The following is a 23,317-nucleotide window of genomic DNA, read 5'->3' as shown; positions in this document are numbered from 1 at the left end:
CTGAGGATTATCTTTATTTATTTGAGAGCGAGTAAGTGAGAGAGACAAAAAACACTAGTGGGGGAGGGGCAGAGGGAGAGGGAGAAACCGTCTCCCTGCTGAGCAGGGATCCTGATGTAGGGCTTGGTCCCAGGACCCTGAGATCATAACCTGAGCCAAAGGCAGATGCTTAATGGACTGAGCCACCCAGGTGCCCCATGTCTTTCTGAATTTAATTTTTAATGTTTTAATTTTAATTTTTTTTATTATGTTCAGTTAGCCAGTATACAGTACATCGTAAGTATTTAGTTGTAGTCTTTAATGATTCATTAGTTGCGTATAACACCCAGGGCTCATCACCACATGTTCCCTCTGTAATACCATTACCTGGCCACCCCATCTCCCGACCCCACTCCCTTCTGTAACCTTCAGTTTGGTTCCCAGAGTCCAGAGTCTCTCGTGATTTTTCTCCCTGTCCGTTTCTTCTCATTCAGTTTTCCCTTCCTTCCCCTGTGATCCTCTGCTCTATTCCCTATGTTCCACATATGAGTGAGACCATATGATAATTGACTCTCTGCTGGACTTATTTCACTCAGCACAATCTCCTCCAGTTCTGTCCATGTTGATGCAAATGGTGGGTAATTATCCTTTTTTGATGGCTGAATAATACTCCATTGTATATATGGACCATATCTTCTTTATCCTTTTGTCTGTTGAAGGGCATCTGGGCTCCTTCCACAGTTTGGCTATTGTGGACATTGCTGCTATGAACATTAGGGTGCATGTGCCCCTTCTTTCACTGCATCTGTATCTTTGGGATAAATACCCAGTAGTGCAACTCCCGGGTCATAGGAAAACAGTATGAACGTTCCTCAAAGTATTAAAAATAAGTCTGTATGAATTTTTACAAATAATCTAAGAAAGAATTTGAAGCACTTAATTGGGTGACTCACAGCAGTGAGAGATTGGTAATTTTTTGCTTACAAATTTAATAATAGATTATTTCTAATCACATATATAAAACGTTAAAGGAAAATTGTTAGGTTTCATTTTTTTAAAAAGATTTTATTTATTTATTTGACAGAGATAACAGTAACCAGAGAGGCAGGGAGAGAGAGAGCGGGAAGCAGGCTCCCTGCTGAACAGAGAGCCCAATGCGGGGTTCAATCCCAGGACCCCGAGACCATGCCCCAAGCCAAAGGCAGAGGCTGAGCCACCGAGGTGCCCCGACTGTTAGGCTTTATTTTATTAATCCCATTTACATTTGAGCTTGGCTCAAATGCCATTTCTTCTTAGGAGTCAAATCAGCTTGGAAACTGGACACCTTCCTCTGTAACTACTTGACATGTAATTGTTGTGGTTCTTCCCACAGAACTTTGTTGATGGGGAGTGTTTTCTATATCTGGTCTCCCCTCTGCTTCCTGATGCCAGGAGCATATCTTCTTGATTTTGAATTTTCTGTTAAGGCAGTTATTGACATGATGTACAACCACTGGTAGATCTGGGCCTACTGTGGCTACTTTTAAGAAAATTTCGTAATTTGGGAGCCAAATAATGTCCAACTCTAACTCTTTCAAGTAATACATGAGGTGCAACTCCTGCATATGCTGAGAATTACATAATGTTCATTGGTCTTCACCTTTGTGCTTTCACATTTTCATCTAATAATCATGGCGAATGATTTACTGCTTTTGCAGCTTTGTTTTGAAGAAACTGTTTGGTCTGACCTAATTCTGAATCTATCCCTTGCTAATTCTGTTATCTTGGACAGTTTTTTAAAAAGATTTATTGATTTATTTTAGAGAGCGAGCGCATGCGGGGGTGGAGAGGGCATATCACACCCTGAGATCAAGACCTGAGCTAAAAACCAAGAGTTAGGGGCACCTGGGTGGCTCAGTGGGTTAAAGCCTCTGCCTTAGGCTCAGGTCATGATCCCAGGGTCCTGGGATTGAGCCCCATATCAGGCTCTCTGCTCAGCAGGGAACCTGCTTTCCTGTCTCTCTCTCTGTCTGCCTCTCTGCCTACTTGTGATCTCTCTCTGTCAAATAAATAAATAAAATCTTTAAAAGAAAAAAAATAAAAACCAAGAGTTAGATGCTTAGCTGATGGTGTCACCTAGATGCCTCTATCTTGAACAATTTATTTAACATATCTCTACACCAGGGGTTGGTAAATTATGGCCTATGGACCAGATCAATCCCACTGCCTATTTTTATATGAGCTAAGAATCGTTTTTATGTTCTTAAATGCTTGAAAATTTTTTTAAAAGAACAGTATTTTGTGACATAAAAATTATATTAAATTTGTATTTTAGTATGTGTAAATTAAGTTTTAATGGAATACAACCATGCTTGTTCATTTATGTATTATCTGTGGCTGCTTTTATTTCATAATAGTACAAGTATATGATTCACAGAGCCTAAAATTTTTATGTCTGATTTCTTTGCTGAGAAAGTTTGCCTATCCCTGCTCTAAAGCTCAGTGTCCTCTTCTGTACAAGAGAGATCTGAGATAATGTATGAAAAATGCTTAGTACAGGGCCAACAGATATTAAGCACTCAGTAAATGTTAGCTGTTGATGTTGTCATCATAATATTTGTAGTTTTTATCTTCCCATAATTTATAAGGTAAAGGTGGGTCTGAAATTCTCTTCCTTTTCTACTCACTAAAAATAGTTATTTTTATATTATTCGTATGTAAAATTATTTTATTTTATTTTATTTCTTTCTTTAGAGAGAGTGTGGGATGGGGAGAGGGTCAGAGGGAGGAGAAAGAGAATCTTGAGCAGACTACCCGCTGAGCACGAGCCTGTTGCCAGGACTTGATCTCACAACCCTGAGATCGTGACCTGAGATGAAATCCAGAGTCGGATTCTCAACCAACTGAGCTACCCAGGCACCCCTTATTTTATTTCATTTGTATTAAAATATTCTGGTATTCCTGATGTTCAAAGATCTCTGCAAACTCCCTTCAACGCACTCTACCATTTAACTTTACATTACTCTCTTCATCTTGCTTACTGTAGCCCAACTATATACCTGATGACCTTTGCACACCTTCCCTGTCCTCTCTCCCCCTTCATCTCCCATTTCCACGTACCAAGCCTAATCCACCTTCCAGAACCTGGCACCAACATCACCGCCTTCACACAACCCTATTGTTAGTGTGTATGCTATGCCACACAATCCTCCTTCCCCAGCAACAAAAACACAGAAGAATTTGGGGAAAAAAGTCTCTCCTATTGATTTTTTTGAGCATTCTGTCTTTACCTTTGAGAGCACACATCACTTTCTTGGTTGTGTCTTAATTATACATAGACTTCTTCCAGGAAGAAGAACATAGATGTTCTTCCAGGGCGATGCCATTGTGTTGCTTGGTGTCGTCCCCCAGATGTGTTTACACATACGGGTATCTAATGCATGTTGTTGGGTTTTTTTTTTTCAAATGTATAAACTTTTCTTTTTTCTTTCTGTCTTTCTAAAGTATGGATTTTTGGCCTCTTTTTCAGACAGAATTCCTTGACATAAGCCAGCTGTCTTTCATCCATGATTTGGGACCAAAGGGCATGTAAGTTCCAGTGTTGCGTGAGAAGGGGTAAAGTTGATAAGTACCACCCTTTGACTTACCAGCGGGCCATGGGGACAGATCTTACTGGCTTTACTACCTGCTGCTTTTCTTCCCAACAGAGTCCAAGCCACTTGGGGCATCTATTTATACACGGTGCTACCTTGCTGTATTGAACACTGGTAGCAGCTGCCCCATCCCCTTTCTTTTGTGCTTCCAGCACATACGGTTGCCTCTGGCCCAACATTAGGGGTGTTTCATACAGGTAGCAAATATGTTATGTAGGAGAAAGCATAGAAATAAACGTACTGTGTTGCATGTTTGAAAGTTGCTAGGAGAAGAGATCTTGAAAGTTCTTGTCACAAGAAAAAAAAGTTATAACTGTGTACATTAGATGTATTGAGGTGATCATTTTTGCAGTGTATACAAATACCACATCAATGTCTTATACACTGAAACTGGTATAATGTATATCAGCTATAGCTCAGTTTTAAAAAATCAAATATACCGAATCCTGTCTTTTTAATAACTTATAAAAGTTAGCTGTTTATCACTCATTTTCATGATTAAAAATGCTGCTGTGTAAAATTTATGCTAAGTAACGAGATTGACAATTACTTAATGATAATTTTCCTTTATAAAGTGAGCGCTTGAGCGCTTAGCTTCTTTAGGGCTTCTTTAGGGCTAAGAGCCTTGTTAGTAGTGGTTTTCATTTTTTCCTTTTGTTAGGCCATTAGTATTGTTATGTCTTGTCCTACTTTTCAAAATCAAGACATTTCTCTTTCCAAAGCTCTAAGAGCTGTGCTCTATTCCTTTGGTATGGGTTGGTCCTAGAACTGTAGGTAGAAGGACGAGGAATATTTGGGAACTGGTGAGCGAGCACCCCCAGTGGTCTCAACAGCAGGTAAACCGTCCCTGTGTGGGCCTCTGGCAACGTGCGGGGTCTTTTTCAGCTTGTCCCAATGACTGCAGGGTACACTCAGGACAGGTAACCAGAAGCTAGGATGCTTAAAGTCCTGCAGTATGTGCAAGAGACTTTTGCTGCCTCCAATCCGACCAGGTGCTTTTAGGGATCAGCTGCTAGAGTATCCACCTAGTGAATGTGCTGGTGAAGAAGGAAGGAGAGGAATGTGATATGAGAATGAAACAGTTTATTTAGTCCCAAGTTGTGAGGCTGTATCAGCCAAGCGCGAGTTGGAAATCCAAAGACCCTGGGTTAACTTGGTGTCTCTTTCAGAGAAGGTATGATAATGAAAAGATCCGGGGGACACAGAATACCAGGCTTGAATTGCTGTGGTCAAGGAAGAGCCTGTTACCGCTGGTCCAAAAGGTAGGTCTTGGTTGTTCTGTGGGTTTGTTTTACGAAACTGGATATTTGGGGAATTTTCACAGACTGGTTTTCAATTACAAATCAGTACTATATCCTTTGAAAGTCACAACAGAGCACGTTTTAAATTTTTTTTAAAGATTTTATTTGACAGAGCTCACAGGTAGGCAGAGAGGCAGGCAGAGAGAGAGGGGGAAAGCAGGCTCCCCGCTGAGCAGAGAGCCCAATGCGGGCCTCGATCCCAGGACCCTGAAATGACGACCCAAGCCAAAGGCAAAGGCTCAACCCACTGAGTCACCCAGGCACCCCTAAATTATCTTAGTTTCCAGATCTCAGCATCCATGCCAACATTCTAACTCAAACCTGGACTTGTAGGCAGAGTGTGCAAACTTTTATTATATATGTAAAAACTGGTTGGCAATAGAACTCATGGGTCAGCCAAAGAACATATACAAATGGCCAGTAAGGACAAGTAGATAGCTCAACCTCACTAGTCATAAGGGGACTGCAACTCAAAACCATAGTGAGGTCCAACTTCACACCCACCAGGATGGCTATCATGAAAAAGATACACAGTACCAAGTGTTGTTGACAAGGATGTAGAGAAGTTGGAACACTACTACATTGCTGGTAGAAATAGGAGATGGTGCAGGCACTCTAGAAAACTGCAGCACTTTCTCAAAATGTTAAACATAGGAAGTGGGATTACCGGGGGCTATGGTAACTCTAGGTATTTAGCCAAAAGAATTGAAAAAATGTGCATGTATCAAAACTCATAGAAGAATCTTCATAGCAGCATTATTTAGAATAGCCAAAAGATATGAGCCACCCAATGTCTTTCACCTGTCACCAGAGGGGTGAGGATATCCATACAGTGGAATATTATTTAGCCATAAAAAAGAATGAAGATGAAGGGAGATGGGGGTTCTTTCTGGGTTGATGAAGATATATGGTGGTATAATTTTTTGAATATATTATAAACCCCTGAACTATATACTTTTAAAGGGTGAGTTTTACAGTATGTGAATAAATTGTTTAGAAATTTTTAATGAAAAAAAGAATAAAGTGCTAATTCATTCTGTGTCCTGACTGAATCTCAAAAGCATTATGCTAAGTGAAAAAGCCAGACACAAAAGGCCACATAGTATATGATTCCATTCATATGGAATGTCGAGAATAGACAAATCTTTAGAGACAGAGTAGATGAGTGGTCTTGAGGGGTTGGGAGGAGAGGAGAATGGGAAATGACTGCTAACGGAAATGGGGTTTCTTTTGGGTGGTGACAGTATTCTGAAATTAGATATCAGTGGTAATGGTACACAGCTTTACAAATATACTAAAAACCACTGAACTGTACACTTAAAAAATAAACAAAAAAAATTTGTCAGACTTCAAGGATGATAATTTTAGACTTACATTTGCGAGGATGTATAATGTGCTATGTGATATAGACAGAGAACTTTAATTCATATCCTATATCCTACACAACCAAAGACTCCTGTGGGTCAGTATTCTCATCTGATTCTTATTTGTGTCCTCAAAGCACTTATCACAATGTTTTGAATGTAATAGACAATAGTTGTTTGTTAATAATAATATTTTACTGGAATTTTGGAGAAATATTGAGATGTATACATTATTTCCCCAGCCTTGAAAAAGTTCTGTGAGTTCGTGTACATATGAAATTGAGCTAAGTGTATATTAAAAATACATAAACCCTGAACTAAGATTTACCTTTAAACATAGTTAAGGTACACTACCAGCAAAACAACAACAACAACAACAACAACAAAAACAACAACAAAAACACCACTAAGTAATGCTCTCATTATCTCAGTTTTGAAGGGATGGCAGAAATTACAGGGAGGAGATCAAGAGATTAGAGAAAATTGAAAATTTCTGTGTTCCAGTAAAACCGTTTTACTAAAACAAAAAAGGAAGTAGTATACTAGAAAATGTGTGTTTTCAAATAAACTTCTGTAATTTACATAAACACACAGAAGGGCCCTGGTGCAGATTCCTCCTGAGCAGCCCCCCCTACACCCCCATACGCCCCCAGTTGGCTTCGGCTAAGGCAGCTAGCTGCTGGGGGCCAGTCCCGAGGGCTCCAAAGGCAAGCCCTTGCAAGCCTTTGACTGCAGACACTCTGGGCGATGCGGATCTGCTTGTGTGCATGCTGAGCAGACCGGAAGCATTCATGGCCTCCAGGAGCAGCCCTTAGCCAGGAGCTGGCAGGAGTCTGACCCTGGTAGCCCTCTGATGGGTGATTCTGCTACAAGCTCTGCACTGTCTCCAGAGGCCCCTGAAGGGTTTGCAACCCAACTGCCCACAATAAAGGACATGCAACCACAACACATCCTTGACGGCTCCTTTCCTGCTCCTCCTTCTCCTTCCCTGCCTTGGCTCCTAATAACTCCCTAATACGCCCTTTTTAAATGACTTTGACTTACCACCTCGTCTCAGGGTGGACTTGTGGGCCAACCAACCTGAGACCTCGACTCAAGACATGGAAACCTTGGTCTGGTCCGTGCAGTCATTTATTGAGTGCCTAATGTTTGCTGGGTTGTGTCCTAGCTCCTATAAAAATCAGGCAAAATCCCTGCCCTCACAGAGCTTTACTGGAGGAGAAAGGAAGGCAGTGATGAAGCTGACGAGCACTGGGGATGGTGTCTGTGCAGTTGTGACCAGAAGGCATGGGGTGGTGAGGGACTCGAGGGTTGGGGATGGGGTGGGTGACTTTAGCTCCCAGTGTCAGGAAGCTGCTGTTGGAGTTACAACCAACCAGAGAAGGGGCAGCCAGAAAAGATGGGGGCCAGACTTTGTTATATAAAAGAACCTAGCTCCCTCACATCTTAAACTTGGGATTAAATCAGGCTTCAACCAGGACAGCCTAAAGAGATATGATCTTCCCTGGAATGAAATGTGTCGTCATTTTAAATTGTATAAATCTTTCCACAAAGATTGAAGCCTTGGTTCCCCATTAATAAGGATCTCCTGAGTTTACATTTGTGGGTTATAAGGTGTCAGTACCAAATAAAATGATAAGACAGAGCTGACAAAATTAGTTTGGAAATTTTTTCACAGTAGAAACTATTAGTATCTCAACAGGAGTTGCTTTTAAGGATGACACATTCATAACTCTCTCTTATTTTTATGCCCATAAAAAGCATTCTGATCACTTTCTTATTTATGCTACCCTAACAAATCTGGTTAAAGCAAATGGGGCAATTAAACCTTTAATCAAGTCTCATAATGACCTTGTCTCAGGGACAAGTTAAAAAAAAAGACAAACATGGCAGACATTTCTTTCCACAATTTAAAACATCTGCTTGAACAGCCTATCTGTTGAGCAACTTCTTGGCATTAGGTGGTGGATTAGACGATGTGTTTCTTATCTCAAATGATGTCTGAGAAGAAGGAGACATATAAATTTTAAAAAATAAATGTAGCATTTATTTCTGCAAACTTTGAGCTATACCAAGAATTCTACAGACAGTGAATAAGCAAATAATCCCAGGGATGTGTCCTGAGGAGCCAAACAGGATGGAAGGTGGGTTGGGGGCTGGGCCAGCTTTTTACCCTTGAGTAGCCCAGGAAGGCCTCCCTGGGGAGGAGAGTATCAGTGGAGAGCTGATGAACAGGAAATGACTGCCCTTGGGAGGATCCGGAAGAAATATTTCTAGGTAGAGGAATAGCAAATGTAGAGGTTCAAAGAATGACCTTGGCAAATCTGAGGAACAGCCAGACATCAGTGGTGGGAGACAACAGGAGGAGGCTGAGAAGGCCGGCTCTGGTGGTTTGTCCACATTTTAGTGCCATAGCAAGGAGTGGCCCAGGCAGGAGGCATCTTGTTCGAAGGGACTATGATCTCACCTCCTTGAGAACAAGAACGTTTGTGAAGTGCCTTATTGTCAATGTGAGGCGCGGTGCTGAGCAACATACGTGAGTCACCTCTGTTATTTCGCACAAACACAGATGAGCTGGGCATCGCTGTTCCCCTCATTTCATGGGTAGAGACCTTCTGCTTAGTCACCCAAGTCACACAGCTGAGCTGGAATCGGAGCTCAGGGAGGATGACGGGTAGGTAGGTGCTTACTCCCTGGGTAACCGGTGCCGACTTCCAGAACACAACTTGACCAATTCCTTTGTTGATGCAGAGAAAGGAAAGAAATCAGAAGAATTTTAATGAATGACATAATTAAGAGCTTTATATAAAGACCAGGAGTCAATTTACCCTGATGTTTAATGACTATTAAAAAGAATTCATGAGGGGCACGTGGGTGGCTCAGTGGGTTAAGCCTCTGCCTTCGGCTCAGGTTGTGATCCCAGAGTCCTGGGATCGAGACACGTCGGGCTCTCTGCTCAGCGGGGAGCCTGCTTCCCTTTCTCTTACTCTGCCTGCCTCTCTGCCTACTTGTGATCTCTGTCAAATAAATAAATAAATAATCTTTAAAAAAAGAAAAAGAATTCATGAAAACAAAAATTGTTATCTTTGACATTCAGCTTTAAAAATCCCGCTGACACCTGAGCGCCTGGGTGGCTTGGTTGGTTAAACGTCCAACCCTTGATCTCAGCCCTCAGTGTCATGAGTTCAAGCCCCGTGTTGGACAACACACTGGGCATGGAACCTTTAAAAAAAAAAAAAATCCAGCTGTTACTGGTAAACTCTTCTGTATTTGCAGGCTGCCTCATCTTGGAGGGGCAGAGGCAGAATGTACATAGGAGACCCCATGGATGGCAGCGCCAGTGTTCACCCATGCTCTCGCCCCATAGAACACCCAGCCCTCTCCTTGCCATTGCTGAACAAGGTTGCTGAGAGCCTGTACAATCCTCTGTGCCAGTTAGAGAAAAGTACCATTTCTGCAGGGTGTCATGTACCAAATGTCCTGGTATAGGACTTGGCTGCTCAATGGTACCTTGTGGCCTGTCCCTAATGCCATGTTTGGCAGCCTTTGTCCTGGTGGTTGTGCCACCAGCCTCTGCTCTCAGAAGCTTTTCTGAGATTTGTTTTGTAATGCCAATCATGGGAGCTGGTACCCCTGGGTGGGGGTCACCCCACCATCATCCCGCACTGTGGACCCCGGTGTGGCACTCCAGTGAGAGCTCGCATTGCTGCTGTTTAGGTGTGCTTTACTTCCAGGCACACAGGTTCACCAGGCTGCTGTGTTTGACTTTCTTCTCTGACCAGCAGGCCCGGCAGCTGTGGTTTTCAAAGCCTCTGGCTCCTCCTCAGTCAGCAGGACGGCACGGCAGTTCTCTGGGCCTGGGCCATGCCTCGTGCCCGCTAACTTCTACCGCGGGTGCAGCTGGGAGAAGGGACTGGGGCTAAAGAAGGAGCTTTAGACAGATACGTGATGCGCCCCGCTCTCTTTTATCCTGAACTGAGGTTAGTCGATAGGCAGCCTGCATGTCTGACCTCACAACTCAGGCCTTCCGAACCACTGAGTCCTTGTTTATATCACTGACATTGAGCCATGTTAGGAGAATGCTTACGAAAAGTAGAATTCCTGCCTTTGCAGACAATTATTAAGAATGGTATCCGTTATACTGCTCAGTTGCCTGCTGTTAGGTCCCAAATGAGAAGCTTCCTTTGGAATTTAATTTTTGGGGAAGACACCTTTTATTTCTTTAATTTATTCACTGGGTAAGAAAAACCGGGAGGCTCAGACACAGGTTGGCATACCGTCACCAAATTTATGTTAATGTTGTGGTTAGGTATTGGCTTTCTGGGACTTTAATGTTTTTCCTTTTGTTAACATATCATATGTATGTCCTTCACCGTGAGTCATCCTAACTCCATCCCATTCCCTTTTATTGGGAAGAAGCCAGGCTGTATTTTAAGAAACAGATGCATGAAATGAACGTAGGTGGAGCCCAACATAGATTTGTGTGTGTTAAATCCCAAACTCTAAAGCCACTAGATTGTAATGTAGTTAGCAATTTCAGTAACAATTTGTTACAGATTTTTTTTTTAGATGCTGACTTGCATGTCACATTTACAATATTACTTATTGTAATAAGGTGTTCCAGCCTTTCCTGTTCTATAATGGGCTTTGGCTTTGTGTGATAGGTGATATAATATGCCCACTATTGTTTTATTGTTATGAACTGACTTACTTGATAACGACACAATGACACATTTACAGAAGTAAATGTGATTATGTGGTGTTGTAGGCAGCATGACACAGTTGCCACTTGTATTCATTTTAAATCAATCCCATATGGTCTTGCCTTCTCACTGTCATTGTCATGCCTGTTATCTATGTCCTTATTGCTCAAAGGTCATGCTAGCCTGGGCATGAACTTGTGAGCAATGCAGAATCTCAGTCCCTGCCGCAAAGCTACTGCATCAGAATCTACATTTTATTTTTATTATTTATTACTGTTATTTTTCATTGAAGTATGATTGGCACATGATATTACATTAGTTTCCGCATACAACATTGTGGTTCAACATTTATGTACATTATCAAATGCTCGCTACGATACATATAGTTACCATCTGTGGCCATGCAAAGTTATTAAAATATCATTGACTATATTCCCTATGTTGTACTTTGCATCCCTGTGACTTATTTACAACTGGAAGTTTGTACCTCTTAATCTCCTTCACCAGTATGCCCATCCTTCCACCCGTCCCTGCTCTGGTAACCAGTAATTTGTTCTCTGTATTTATGAGTCTATTTCTGTTTTGCTTTGGTTGGTTGGTTTTTGTTTTCTTAGATTCCACATGTAAGTGAAGTCATATGGTATTTGTCTTTTTCTGACTTGTATCACTTAAGCATAATACCCTCTCTAGATCCATTCATATTGTTGCAAATGGCAAGATCTTTTTTTTATTGGCTGAGTAATATTCTACCACATTTTCTTTATCCATTCATCAATAAGTTACTTCCCTATATCAGCTATTATAAATAATGTGGCAACAAATGTAGGGGTGTGTACATCTTTTCTAATTAGTGTTTTTGTTTTCGTTAGGTAAATACTACAAAAGCGAAAATGCTGGATCATTTGGTATTTCTGTATTTTTTTGAGGAACCTCCATATGGTTCTCTGTAGTGACTGCACCAATTTACATTCCCACCAACAGGTCACCAGGGTGTCCTTTTCTCCACATCCTCACCAGCACTTGTCATTTCTTGCCCTTGTGATACTGCACCGAATCTGCATTTTAACAGGATACCCATGTGAGGCATATTCACAGTAAAGTATAAGAGGAGTTGTTGTGTATTATTGTTGGAGCTTGCTAACCTGCCATCATCCCTCTTTTTTATCCTTCATAATTTTCTTTCTAGAACACAATTACAGTGATAGTCTCATCCTCTTCCTTGCTGGGGCATGAGGGTTCTCTTATTTAATAAGCATCCTGGTGTTTCTGTTAAAAACACAGATTGTCAGGCCTTTTTAATGGATCTGTGGTTGGGCCTGGGAAACTATTGTTTTTTAACAAGCATCTCAAGAGCTTCTGATGGCAAAACAAATTTAGGAAACGCTGGTTCCATGCTGTAAAATCAGCGTCCTGAGCAGGGTCCTTAAACCCTCCTCAGTGTAGCCTTTGCCCATCATCCCCACGTGATACTCATTTGCCCGTTGTTCCTTATTATATTCCCTAAGACCCGACCTCACCAGACTTTCTGCCAACACATGTAGCATTTCCATACCTCCATGCCTTTGCCCACTCTTCCCTCCATGTGGGATATACGCCTCAGCCACTGTGCTCAGATACCACCTCTTTGAGTCAGTGCCTCTACCTCTTTCTCTTAGTCCAAACTAAGGACTCCTTCCTCCTTATACACATTATGCCTACAGTTTCTCGTATCTTCTTTGTGTCCCATTAGCCGAGTAAGCCATTTGGAGAGCATGTCTCATTTACCTCTGTGCTATTGCTACCTCTACCCTAGTATCCAGCTTATCATGGTATTTTCCCTTTATGAAACTTTTTAAAGTTTTTATTAATTTATTTGAGAGATAGAGCATGGAGAGGAGAAGGTCAGAAGCAGAAGCAGACTCCCCATAGAGCTGTGAGCCCAATGCAGGACTCGATCCAGGGACTCCGGAATCATGACCTGAGTCGAAGGCAGTCACTTAACCAACTGAGCCACACAGGCGTCCCCTTTATGAAACTCCTAAATATATATTGAGTTGAATACATATATGCTTCTAAGAGATCATGTCCTATTGAACATTGTTTATTAATAGTCAAAACCACAAGTACTTTGAATTAAAGAACAGAATATATGAAATATTAGATGCTTTTGAACATTGTTTATTAATAGTCTTTAAAACCACAAGTAACTTGAATTAAAGAACAAAATATGTGGAGTATTAGATGCTTACTGGGTTGTTTTTAAAGGAGGATTTTTACCTCCCAAGAGACTTAATTTGCCTCTTTTATGACAGTTTATTTTAGCAAATATGTTTCCAATGCATTTTCACTTTTCCAACAGCTAAGGGTCCTACTGTACATCCTGCAAGCTCTACGTGCCCATTTCAGGGGTGTTCTTTTAGGCTTTGCCATTAATGTATACTAAGCTAATGAATTGCTTTGAATTGCTTGGTGCCAGTACTTCTTAGAAAAACATAGTAGACCTCCTGTTCGTTTTTTGTGATTGTGACTGTTGCATAGTGATGTTTAAAAAATAAATCTCCTATGTAAAAAATAAAATATCTACAATCTGGTAGAGTGTTTACTTGTCTTAACTTGTTCTTCTTTTTGTTTCAGTAATCAAGTCTAAAAATATTTATTACCTTCTTACAGGTGGCTGATAGTGAAAGATTCATTTTTGCTCTACATGAAACCAGACAGTGGTGCCATTGCCTTTGTCCTGCTGGTCGATAAAGAATTCAAGATTAAGGTGGGGAAGAAGGAGACAGAGACCAAATATGGGCTCCGAATTGATAATCTTTCAAGGTAGAAATTTCAAGTATTTTTAAAAGATTTCTCTCAAAAACAAAGTTTCTCTCCCAACCTTGAGTGAAGGAAGTAAAATAATTTAAGTGTTAGAAAATTGTTACTTTGAACTCATCCTCAACCAAAAATAATGAAATGACTTTTCTTTCTATATATGTTTAAGTATAGAATACCCAGTGAAACAGAATAAATAATCACATGTGTTAATTTATGCGTGTTTTAACAAAATGTATGGCTACTACAAAATTAATGACTCGGTAATACCAACTTACCAAACAGATAAGTTAAGGAGTGATAGTTTCATATTTTTAAAAAAATAAAATTTTACTTTATAAATTGATATCTTTTACTTAACAGGAACACATAAACAGTGATTTGATTTACAAAAATTCTGTTTGCACACAGATTTTAAGCATGAAATCTTGAAGGGATACTCAAATGTACATTAACTATAGATTTTATTAGCGAGTATGTGTTAATAAATGTTTTTTCTGGAAGATTGTACTTACGTAATATGTGTATCTTTTTCTCTATATATACATTTGGTTCTACAAAGTTCAGCCTCATGAATACAGATATAATTTTTTTTCTTTTCACACATTGACTTACATAAATACATATGTATTTACACACACAGACACACACATACTCTGTCTAATACACACTGGCATGAGTTTTGTGTGTGTGTGTGTGTGTGTGTGTGTGTGTGTAAAAAGATGCTAAACTTCCTGATCTTCTCTGAGACCCTAAAGTTTAAGATTTTTTTCCCTCATAGCCTACTATAGTTCTAGTCATAGTAAGTATGTTTACATATTTTAGAATGAATGAATGAGTAAATAACCTGAAAATTTATTTTTGCTATATGGAATATAGTTTAAAATCCTGCCCAAAATGTTTAGGAGTCTGCTTTTTTGATATAAATAAGATGTTCTTTGCTTAAAAATTTCAACCTATGTTTGCTGCAATACCAAAACAAAATGGCACAAGCTTACTTGTTAAAATTTTTTTAAAGAAACAGAACACAGAATGATCACTACTTTTCTCCCCACACTTTGCTTTTTTTTGAAGGACACTTATTTTAAAATGCAACAGCTATAGACATGCTCGGTGGTGGGGAGGGGCTATAGAAGAATTCATCCAGAAACATGGCACCAACTTTCTCAAAGATCATCGATTTGGGTCATACGCTGCTATCCAAGAGAACACTTTAGCTAAATGGTAAGATTGTTTTGCTCTAAGACTATTTCTTATAGTCATAGTATCTGTTGTTATAGCAGGCCTAAATTCATCTGGAAGCAGTTTTCAAAGCTGTGGAAATGTATTCTGCCTTATACTTGACAAGGGCCTTTCTTTAGAGGACTACCTGAGCGTAGATTAGTTATCCAATTTTTGTATTTAAGATTTTCACAGTGAGCACTCAATAGCTAGCTTTAGATTTTGAAGTTTGATTTTAAAAGCTAATTTTTCCATTTTCAGTGATACACATGGAATGTTTATTTAAGTTATTAGCTGTAATTAAAGAATAAGAATTTATTTGCTAGGTATGTTTTTCTACCCATGATTTGGAAATTGGTCTGTTCCCAGTCCCAGACAAACCATGGTGTGAGTTCAACAGGATGAGGGGATTCATCTGACTCATGATGATGAGACCAACTTGTTGTTCTCTCCAGTCGCTTCCTTCTGTCTCCTTCCTGTACTTCCTGCATGGCAGATGGAAGATGGGATTTTCAGTCCTTGGTCCTCAGTTATACAAAGTTTGTACTTTGTAGTGACTCAGGCAGTGGCTTTCATCTTTTATTTTACCGTAAGGTCTTTTTCTTTTCATTTAAAAAAAAAAAATGAAACAAAAACATTTGTCTTTCAGGTACGTTAATGCCAAAGGGTATTTTGAAGATGTGGCAAATGCTATGGAAGAGGCAGAAGAAGAGATTTTTATCACGGATTGGTGGTTAGTATTTATCCATGGGGATTGGGTTGGGAGGTTTCTACGACTGGAAATGTAAATCAGTGTTGTGCTGTTCCAGAATCGTACTTTATGAAAACCAGCAGTACCCGTAGATGGTTTGGCTGAAGTCTCAACAGTTAACTATAATAGCCTTCAGTGAAACATCTTTTCAAAAAACTCGAACTCCAAGTATATCCTTAAAATATTTAGCTTAAACAATTCTGGTTTTGTCTTCCTCCCTTCTGTCTGCCCCCCTCGCCCGTTCCCTCCCTCCTCTTTTTTCTTTTCTTTTTTCTTCTCTTCTCTTCTTTTGTTTTTTCTGTCTTTCTAGATGTTATCTATTTGTCAGAGGCAGAGAGCACAAGGAGGGGGAGCTGCAGGCAGAGGAAGAAGCAGGCTCCCCACGGAGCAAGGAGACCAATGTGGGGCTCAGCCCCTGGACACTGAAATTATGATCTGAGCCAAAGGCAGACGCTTAACCAACTGAGCCCCCCAGGCATTCCTATTTTTGTCATTCCATTTGGAAATAGACACCCAAATATCCATCTTAGTGAAGATATTTTGCAATGCAAATGCAGTTTTAGAAGTGGTAGAAAATAATCTTCCTTGGGTGCCTTCTTCATTTGGTATTTCAGTCACAGGTCCAGTGAATATACTTCTGAATTGTCCCTTTGAAGCTAGAGTAGTTCCATTTGCCTATTACAGAATGACTAGGCCTGGTCAACTTTTTTGGAGATACGTCAGACTTCAGCTTTTTGACCCCCTTTACAAATGTCCATGGGAGTTGCAGTGCTTATCAGGGCCACTGGAAATCTCATATTCAGAAGTCCTTTAGCTCTTGGAAAATTGTCCTCTTGGAGTTGGTGTAGGTTTTTTTTTTTTTCCAAAGATTTTATTGGTTTATTTGTCAGAGAGAAATAGAGAGGGAAAGCACCCAAGCAGCGGGAGAGGCAGAGAGAGAGAGAAGCAGGCTCCCCACCGACCAAGGAGCCCCATGTGGGACTCGATCCCAGGACACCGGGATCATGATCTGAGCCGAAGGCAGCGGCTTAACCAACTGAGCCACCCAGGTGTCCCTTGGTGTAGTTTTTATAGGCTGACTTTAGTTCCACTTACCCATCTGCCTGGACAATTAAAACCAGTTGCAGATGCCAAAATTGACTACCGGAGAAATGAACGTGTCTAAAATGTGTCTTCCTTCTAAGAATTCAGTCGCTGAAATGCTCCTTATTTTTCCCTATCTTGTTTCCTTTCAAATGCTATCTCATGTATAAACTGTGACAATATCATAGTTTATTTCCTCCTAATATAGCAGTTTGGGGAAAGGGGAGAGTAATTAGGAATATGAACTCATCCTCTTCTACTATTTTGCCTTAGTGATATGGAAATCTGTCCTGGTAGAGCATGCTTTCCCAGTCTTGGCACTATTGGCATTTTGAGCCAGACAAATTTTTTTTTAAGATTTTATATATTTATTTATTTGAGACACAGAGAGAGAGAGAGAGAAAGAGAGAGAGAGAGAGGAAGAGAACGCGCACACAGAGAGGGAGAGGGAGAAACAGGCTCCCCCGTGAGCAAGGAGCCTGGTGTGGGGCTCGATCCCAGGATCCTGGGATCATGATCTGAGCCGAAGTCAGCTGCTTCACTGACGGAGCCACCCGGGCGCCCCTCAGCCAGATAATTCTTTGTTATGGGAGGTTGTTCTGTGTGTTGTGGAAGGTTTAGCACCATCAGCATGTCTGGCTCTCTACTAGGGGCCAGTAGCAAGTTCCTGGTTACGGTCATGTCTTCTTACATTGCCAAATGTCCCCTGGAGGGCAGAGTCCTTCTTGGTTGAGAACAGTTGATCTAGGGTCAATAGACAAGGTGTGCGATGGTCAACATGCTTGTGAACCTGTTTATTCTCATGTGTATGGAGGAGTAAATGTTGGCTTTTATTGTCACATTTGTCTCTGCACTCAGTTATCAGGAATAAAAATAAGTTTCATACTTAGGAGCTATTTCTTTGGTTGAATACTTTATAAACACTTATGAGAATAAATTTAAGCTTAACATAGTACTATATTTCTTTAGATAATATTTTGGAAAGTTTGATGAAGACACGAGAGAGACTGAAGATATTTTTCCATTGAGCCCATGTTTTCATGTTTTATGCAAGAAATTATCTCTTTTGAAGGTTCTGAACACGAAAATACAGGTTTCTATTTAAACATCTAAAGAGAAGGAACCTGTTTTCTGCTATTGGAAAGAAAATAAACCAGGTTATTCCTTTTCTATGACTGTCTAGGAAAAACATCTTATTACCACACTCCCTTTGAAATGAAGCCTTCATTGTAACTTCCCTTGTAAGAACTGAAGAAAATTCTTGCCATGCAGGTATATTACAAAAGAGAGCATTCAGAAACTTAACCAAAACTGGCATGTCCTGTATTGGTATATTGAGTATAGTTTGGACGACGAACTTGTCCTTTAGAAGCTTCTAATCTGGGGTGCCTGGGTGGCTCAGTGGGTTGAAGCCTCTGCCTTCGGCTCAGGTCATGATCTCGGGGTCCAGGGATCAAGCCCCGCGTTGGGCTCTCCGCTCAGCAGGGAGCCTGCTTCCCTTCCTCTCTCTCTCTCTCTGCCTATCTCTCTGCTACTTGTGATATATGTCTGTCAAATAAATAAATAAAATCTTTAAAAAAAAAAAAAAAGCTTCTAATCTAATTCAAGAGATATCCTATGCTTAAGTGAAAACTGTACTAATAAATTTATTAAATAATTAGTGTGCAAACAAAGGTGGATAAGGTGGATATAGTGAAATGAGAAACAACCTGGAAGCTTCTAGTTCTTTAATTCATTTAATCACCCATCCACTCACTTGTTCACTTAGTCCTTCATTCCAGAGCTCTTTAGCGAGCGCTCACCCTGGGACAGGTGCTGAACGGGGGCCCTGTGTGTATGAAGATGCCTGAGAAGCAGCTCCTCCCCCAGAACAAGAGAGTCAGGAAGTCAGAGGGAAAATCACAGACTGGGGAGAAGTGAGTGATGAGGATGAAGATAGTGGAAGGCTGTGAGGAAGGAGGAGCCCAGAGGCGGGGCAATGCCGGAGCCTACGGAGCTGGAGCCATGGAAGCTTCTAGAAAGTGAAGGCTGGCCTGGGGCTTGGTGATGGAGTTGGCCAGATGAAGACAGGTGAATGCTTTTGGCAGAGGGATAGCCGGGACCTAGGCACAGAAGTGTGAGAGGGCACAGCAACTTGGGAGGAGGGTTGAGGTTGTGGAGAGCTGAAGCACAACATCCCTGGGGATGGCAGGTGGAGATGGCCCTGAAGGGGCCAGGGGCAGACCGTGAAGGGCAGCGGGGGAGCTGCTAAGCAGTTTACACTTTCTACTGTGGTCACTGGGAACCACTGACCATTTTTAAGCATGGGGATTTCAATCAGATTTGTTTTCTAAAAGGGAACATTCTGGTAATAGTGTAGAAGAGGAATTAATCCCTGGTTGTAGAGCCCACTTGGCAAGCTATTGTTGTAGTGCAGGAGAGAAATGGTGAGGGCCTTTGCTCCGAACACCTTAGGGACCCAGCTCTTACAGCCATAGGGCAAGTGGTTTCTACCGCACAAAGTAACATTGATGGTAACAGCTATGATTTGTTAAATTCTTACAAGGGCCAGAGGCTGTGTTATAGTTGTGAAGAGTGAGGCTCAGGAGGTGGGTGAGGAAACTGCCCCGAGTCAGGCAGCTGACAGGAGCCAGTGCTGGCTGGGACCCAGGTGTGTCTGCTCTAGAACCCCTGGATCCCAGAGCTGCCTTTCAGAGAGGGCCGGCCGCAAGACATGGTGTCTGAAGTTCCTTTAATGTATTTATTTTTTAAAGATTTTATTTATTTATTTGAGAGAGAGAGTGTGTGTGTGTGTTTGTGTGTGTGTGTACACGAATGGGGAAACGGGCAAAGAGACAAACTGCCGCCCCCACTGAGTGCAAAGCCCAATATGGGGTTCGATCCCAGGACCGTGGGATTATGACCTGAGCCGAAGGCAGATGCTTAACTGACTGAGCCACCCAGGCACCCCTGCAGTTCCTCTTAGATCTGAAATTCTCTAAGTACAGACTGACCTGTTTTGAGGTACCAGATAAATTAGTAATCAGATTTGGGTAGATTTGGCTTGGAGAAATGTTCTGAAGAGGTAAATCCTGAGGTAGGCCGTCAAGGTATAGAAGAGATAATGACCCATTCAACAGCCCAGACTGTCTGAAAACTAAAGTGAAGAGTAAATTCCAGTTGGATGTTGAAGGTGTCCTAACAGGTTGTTTCTATACAAAGACGAGGGAGAGCATTAGTCACTGGTTTACATGGTTTACGTGGATTGACCAGAGGAACAAACGTTTTATGCCTTCTCTGTGCTTGGTACTATTTCAAGTCCCCTCTGAATCAACTATCCAGCATTCACGGGAATATGTCCAAAAATGAGGTCCAACACCGACATGTGGCTACAAGCTCCATTATCAAATTGCTAATGGCTCTTAGGGCAGATCCAGTGGCTCAGCTCAAATCTCCTCTTGCTTGGGCAGCTCTGATTACCAGTGGGCAGCCGGCAGGTAGGCAGCAAGCGTGCTGATGCTCGCCACAGTTGCCTCTTTATCCTGCCCGTCAGGGCTGGGGGTGCAGGTGGGGTCCTCCGCCACAGCCTCTGTGCCCAGCCGGTGCGTTAACTGTGTCAGAAATAGACAGGAGCAGTAAAACTAAATAATTTTTAAAAAGAGACTTTCCATTTTTAAAAAAATCGTTAATTTTAATTCCAGTGTAGTTAACAGTGTTTTGTTAGTTTCAGGTGAAAATGGCTTTAATCTCTGCATTACTCTGTGCTCTTGAATCCCTGACACCCGTTTACCCATTCCCCTCCTGGGGACCATCAGTTCTTTTTTTCTCTGTTTTAGTTAGGAGACTGTTTCTTGGGAGGCACCTGGGGAGCTTAGTCACTGGAGTGTCTGACTCTTGATTTCAGTTCAGGTCATGGTCTCAGGGTTATGAGATAGATCCCTGAATCAGGCTCTGCACTGGGCATGGAGCCTGCTTGAGATTCTTTTTCTCTTCCTCTCCCTCTGCTTCTCCCCCATCTCTCTTAAATAAAAAAAAAGAAAAGAAAGAAAGAAAAAAAGAGTTCCCTTTCCTTAAAAAAAAAAAAAAACAGTCTGTTTCTTGGTTTCTCTCCTTTTTTCCCCTTGTTAGTCTGTTTCGTTTTTTATATTCAAATTATGAGTGATAATTCAAATTATGATAGTTGGCTTTCTCTGACTGACTTATTTCACTTAGGATTATACTCTGTAGCTCCATCCATGTTGTTGCCAATGGCAAGATTTCATTCTTTTTTACAGCTGAATAATATACACACAAACACACACCACTCCTTTACCCATTTATCTATCAATGGACACTTGGAATGCTTCCATAATTTGTCTGTTGTAAATTATGCTGTTATAAACATGGGAGTGCATGGATCTGTTTGAGTTAGTATTTTTGTATTCTTTGGGAAATACCCAGTACTGTGATTACTAGATTGTAGGATAGTTATATTTTTAAGTTTTTGAGAAATTTCCGTTCTGTTTTCCACCGTGTCTATACCAGTTTGCATTCCCAACAACAGTGCTCGAGGGTTTCTGTTTCTCCAAATCCTTGCTAACACTTGTTATCTCTTGGGCTTTTTATTTTAGCCATTTTGACCAGTGTGAGGTAATATCTCATTATAGTTTTGATTTGCATTTCCCTGATGTTGAATGATGATGAACATCTTTTCATGTGTCTGTTGGTCATTTGTGTGTCTTCTTTGGAGAAATGTCTGCTCATGTCTTCTGCCCATTTTTAAATCAGATTATTAGCTTTATGGGTATCGAGTTATATCAGTTCTTTATATACTTTAAATAAACGCTTATCATCAGATATGTCATATGTAAATATCTTCTCCCATTCAGTAGGTTGCCTTTTAGGGTTTTTGTTTTGTTTTGATTGTTTCTTACTTAAAAATAGTTGTGTTTACATTTCACAATTTACCCAAATACTGTTTTTTTTTATAAACTTTCAATAGGATTTTTTTAAAAGAAATTCTTTATTGTGTCTTGACTGTGTTCTTATGGAATTTCAGGGGAAACAGCTGTGTGTATTTTAATAGCTTAATTTGTACAAAAAGGAAGGCAGGTCGTCACATGGAGATCGTATGGGATTCTAAAATGCCCTTTAGTGAATTTTCCGACATGGACCATCCCTTTGATGCTGAAGGTAATGCATCTGTTGAAAGAAGTGATTGTAGATTTGGATTACTTCTCTCTACATCTTCCAGTTTTTCTGTTTTATCTTCCCAAATAATGTGAAATCTTGTGACTCAAGGATTAGGTACCAAAATCTTCCTTTGGCCCAAAATACTCTTTAGTCTGGTTTTACTGGCAGATTTTCCCTTCATTCTGTCTTGGTTTATTCATTATTTACGTAATAGCTAACTGGAAGTTCTCAGTCTTAATAGGTACCTGTAATTAGCACAACTGTTACACCTGCTGCGTCTGTACCTGTAAGGAGCTCTGGATTAGGTGCATCAGTATGAAATACAAACACCTGCCTTCCTGCAGAGCCTCGGTGGGGAGCTGCTGTTAACTGTAACTGCAGCTCCACCTGCTGGTGTGGATTAAGACCAGTTGCAGAAACTTTTTATTTTGAGGTAGTCACAATAGTTTTTTTGTTTGTTTTTATTTCCCTTGCCTCAGGAGACCTATCTAGAAAAATGTTGCTAGGGCCAATGTTAAAGAATTTACTACCTGTGTTCTCTTCTATGATTTTTATGGTTTTGGGTCTCACATTTAGGTCTTTAATCCATTTTGAGGTTGTTGGGTTTTTTTGTTTTTGTTTTTGTTTTTGGTGTAAGAAAGTGGTCCAGTTTCATTCTTTAGCATGTAGTTGCCCACTTTTCCCAACACCATTTGTTAAAGAGGCTGTCTTTTTCCCATTGCATATTCCCATTGCATATTTTCCCATTGCATCTTTTCTGCTTTGTCAGATATTAATTGACCATAAAATTCTGGGTTTATTTCTGGGTCGTCTTCTCTTGATCTATGTGTCTGTTTTTGTGCCAGTACCATACTGTTTTGATTACTACAGCTTTATAACTTGAGGTTGGGAATTGTGATATTTCTGGTTTTGTTTTCCCTTTTCAGTGTTGCTTTAGCTATTTGGGGTCTTTTGTGGTTCCATACAAATTTTAGGATTGTTTATTCTAGCTCTGTGAAAAATGCTGATGATATTTTGACACGTTACATTAAATCTTAGGGTACTGTAGACTTTTTAACAATATTTGATCTTTCAATCCATGAGTATGGTATGTATTTCCATTTCTTTGTGTCATTTTGGAATTTTTCTTACTGATGTTTAATAGTTTTCAGAGTACAAATCTTTCACCTCTTTTTTTTTTTTTAAGATTCTATTTATTTATTTGACAGAGAGAGATCACAAGTAGGCAGAGAGGCAGGCAGAGAGAGAGAAAGAGGAGGAAGCAGGCCCCCTGCTGAACAGAGAGCCCGATGTGGGATCCTAGGACCCTGAGATCATGACATGAGCCGAAGGCAGC

The 23,317-nt window shown here is 40.7% G+C and overlaps 1 protein-coding gene across 7 annotated transcripts in view; it reads left to right on the top strand.

The window, feature by feature from the left end:
• Nucleotides 1-23,317, top strand: part of PLD1 (phospholipase D1) — a 199,349-nt gene that overhangs the window by 90,611 nt on the left and 85,421 nt on the right. For all 7 annotated transcript variants that reach the window (XR_006609154.1, XM_004756582.3, XM_004756580.3 and 4 more), the window contains 5 exons: nt 3,488-3,546; nt 4,781-4,873; nt 13,629-13,781; nt 14,850-14,999; nt 15,646-15,729. Coding sequence is in view for 6 of the 7 variants with exons in the window: in XM_004756582.3 (XP_004756639.1) it covers nt 3,488-3,546; nt 4,781-4,873; nt 13,629-13,781; nt 14,850-14,999; nt 15,646-15,729 (539 nt within the window). In the remaining variant the exon portion in view is untranslated. The remainder of the gene's footprint in view (nt 1-3,487; nt 3,547-4,780; nt 4,874-13,628; nt 13,782-14,849; nt 15,000-15,645; nt 15,730-23,317) is intronic.

The sequence above is a fragment of the Mustela putorius genome, unplaced genomic scaffold, assembly GCF_011764305.1.
Source record: "Mustela putorius furo isolate JIRA1106 unplaced genomic scaffold, ASM1176430v1.1 tig00003834_pilon_pilon_pilon, whole genome shotgun sequence".
In the NCBI taxonomy this organism is placed as follows: Eukaryota; Metazoa; Chordata; class Mammalia; order Carnivora; family Mustelidae; genus Mustela; species Mustela putorius.
Note: the sequence above shows the minus strand (reverse complement) of the source record. Positions and strands in the feature narration are given on the sequence as shown.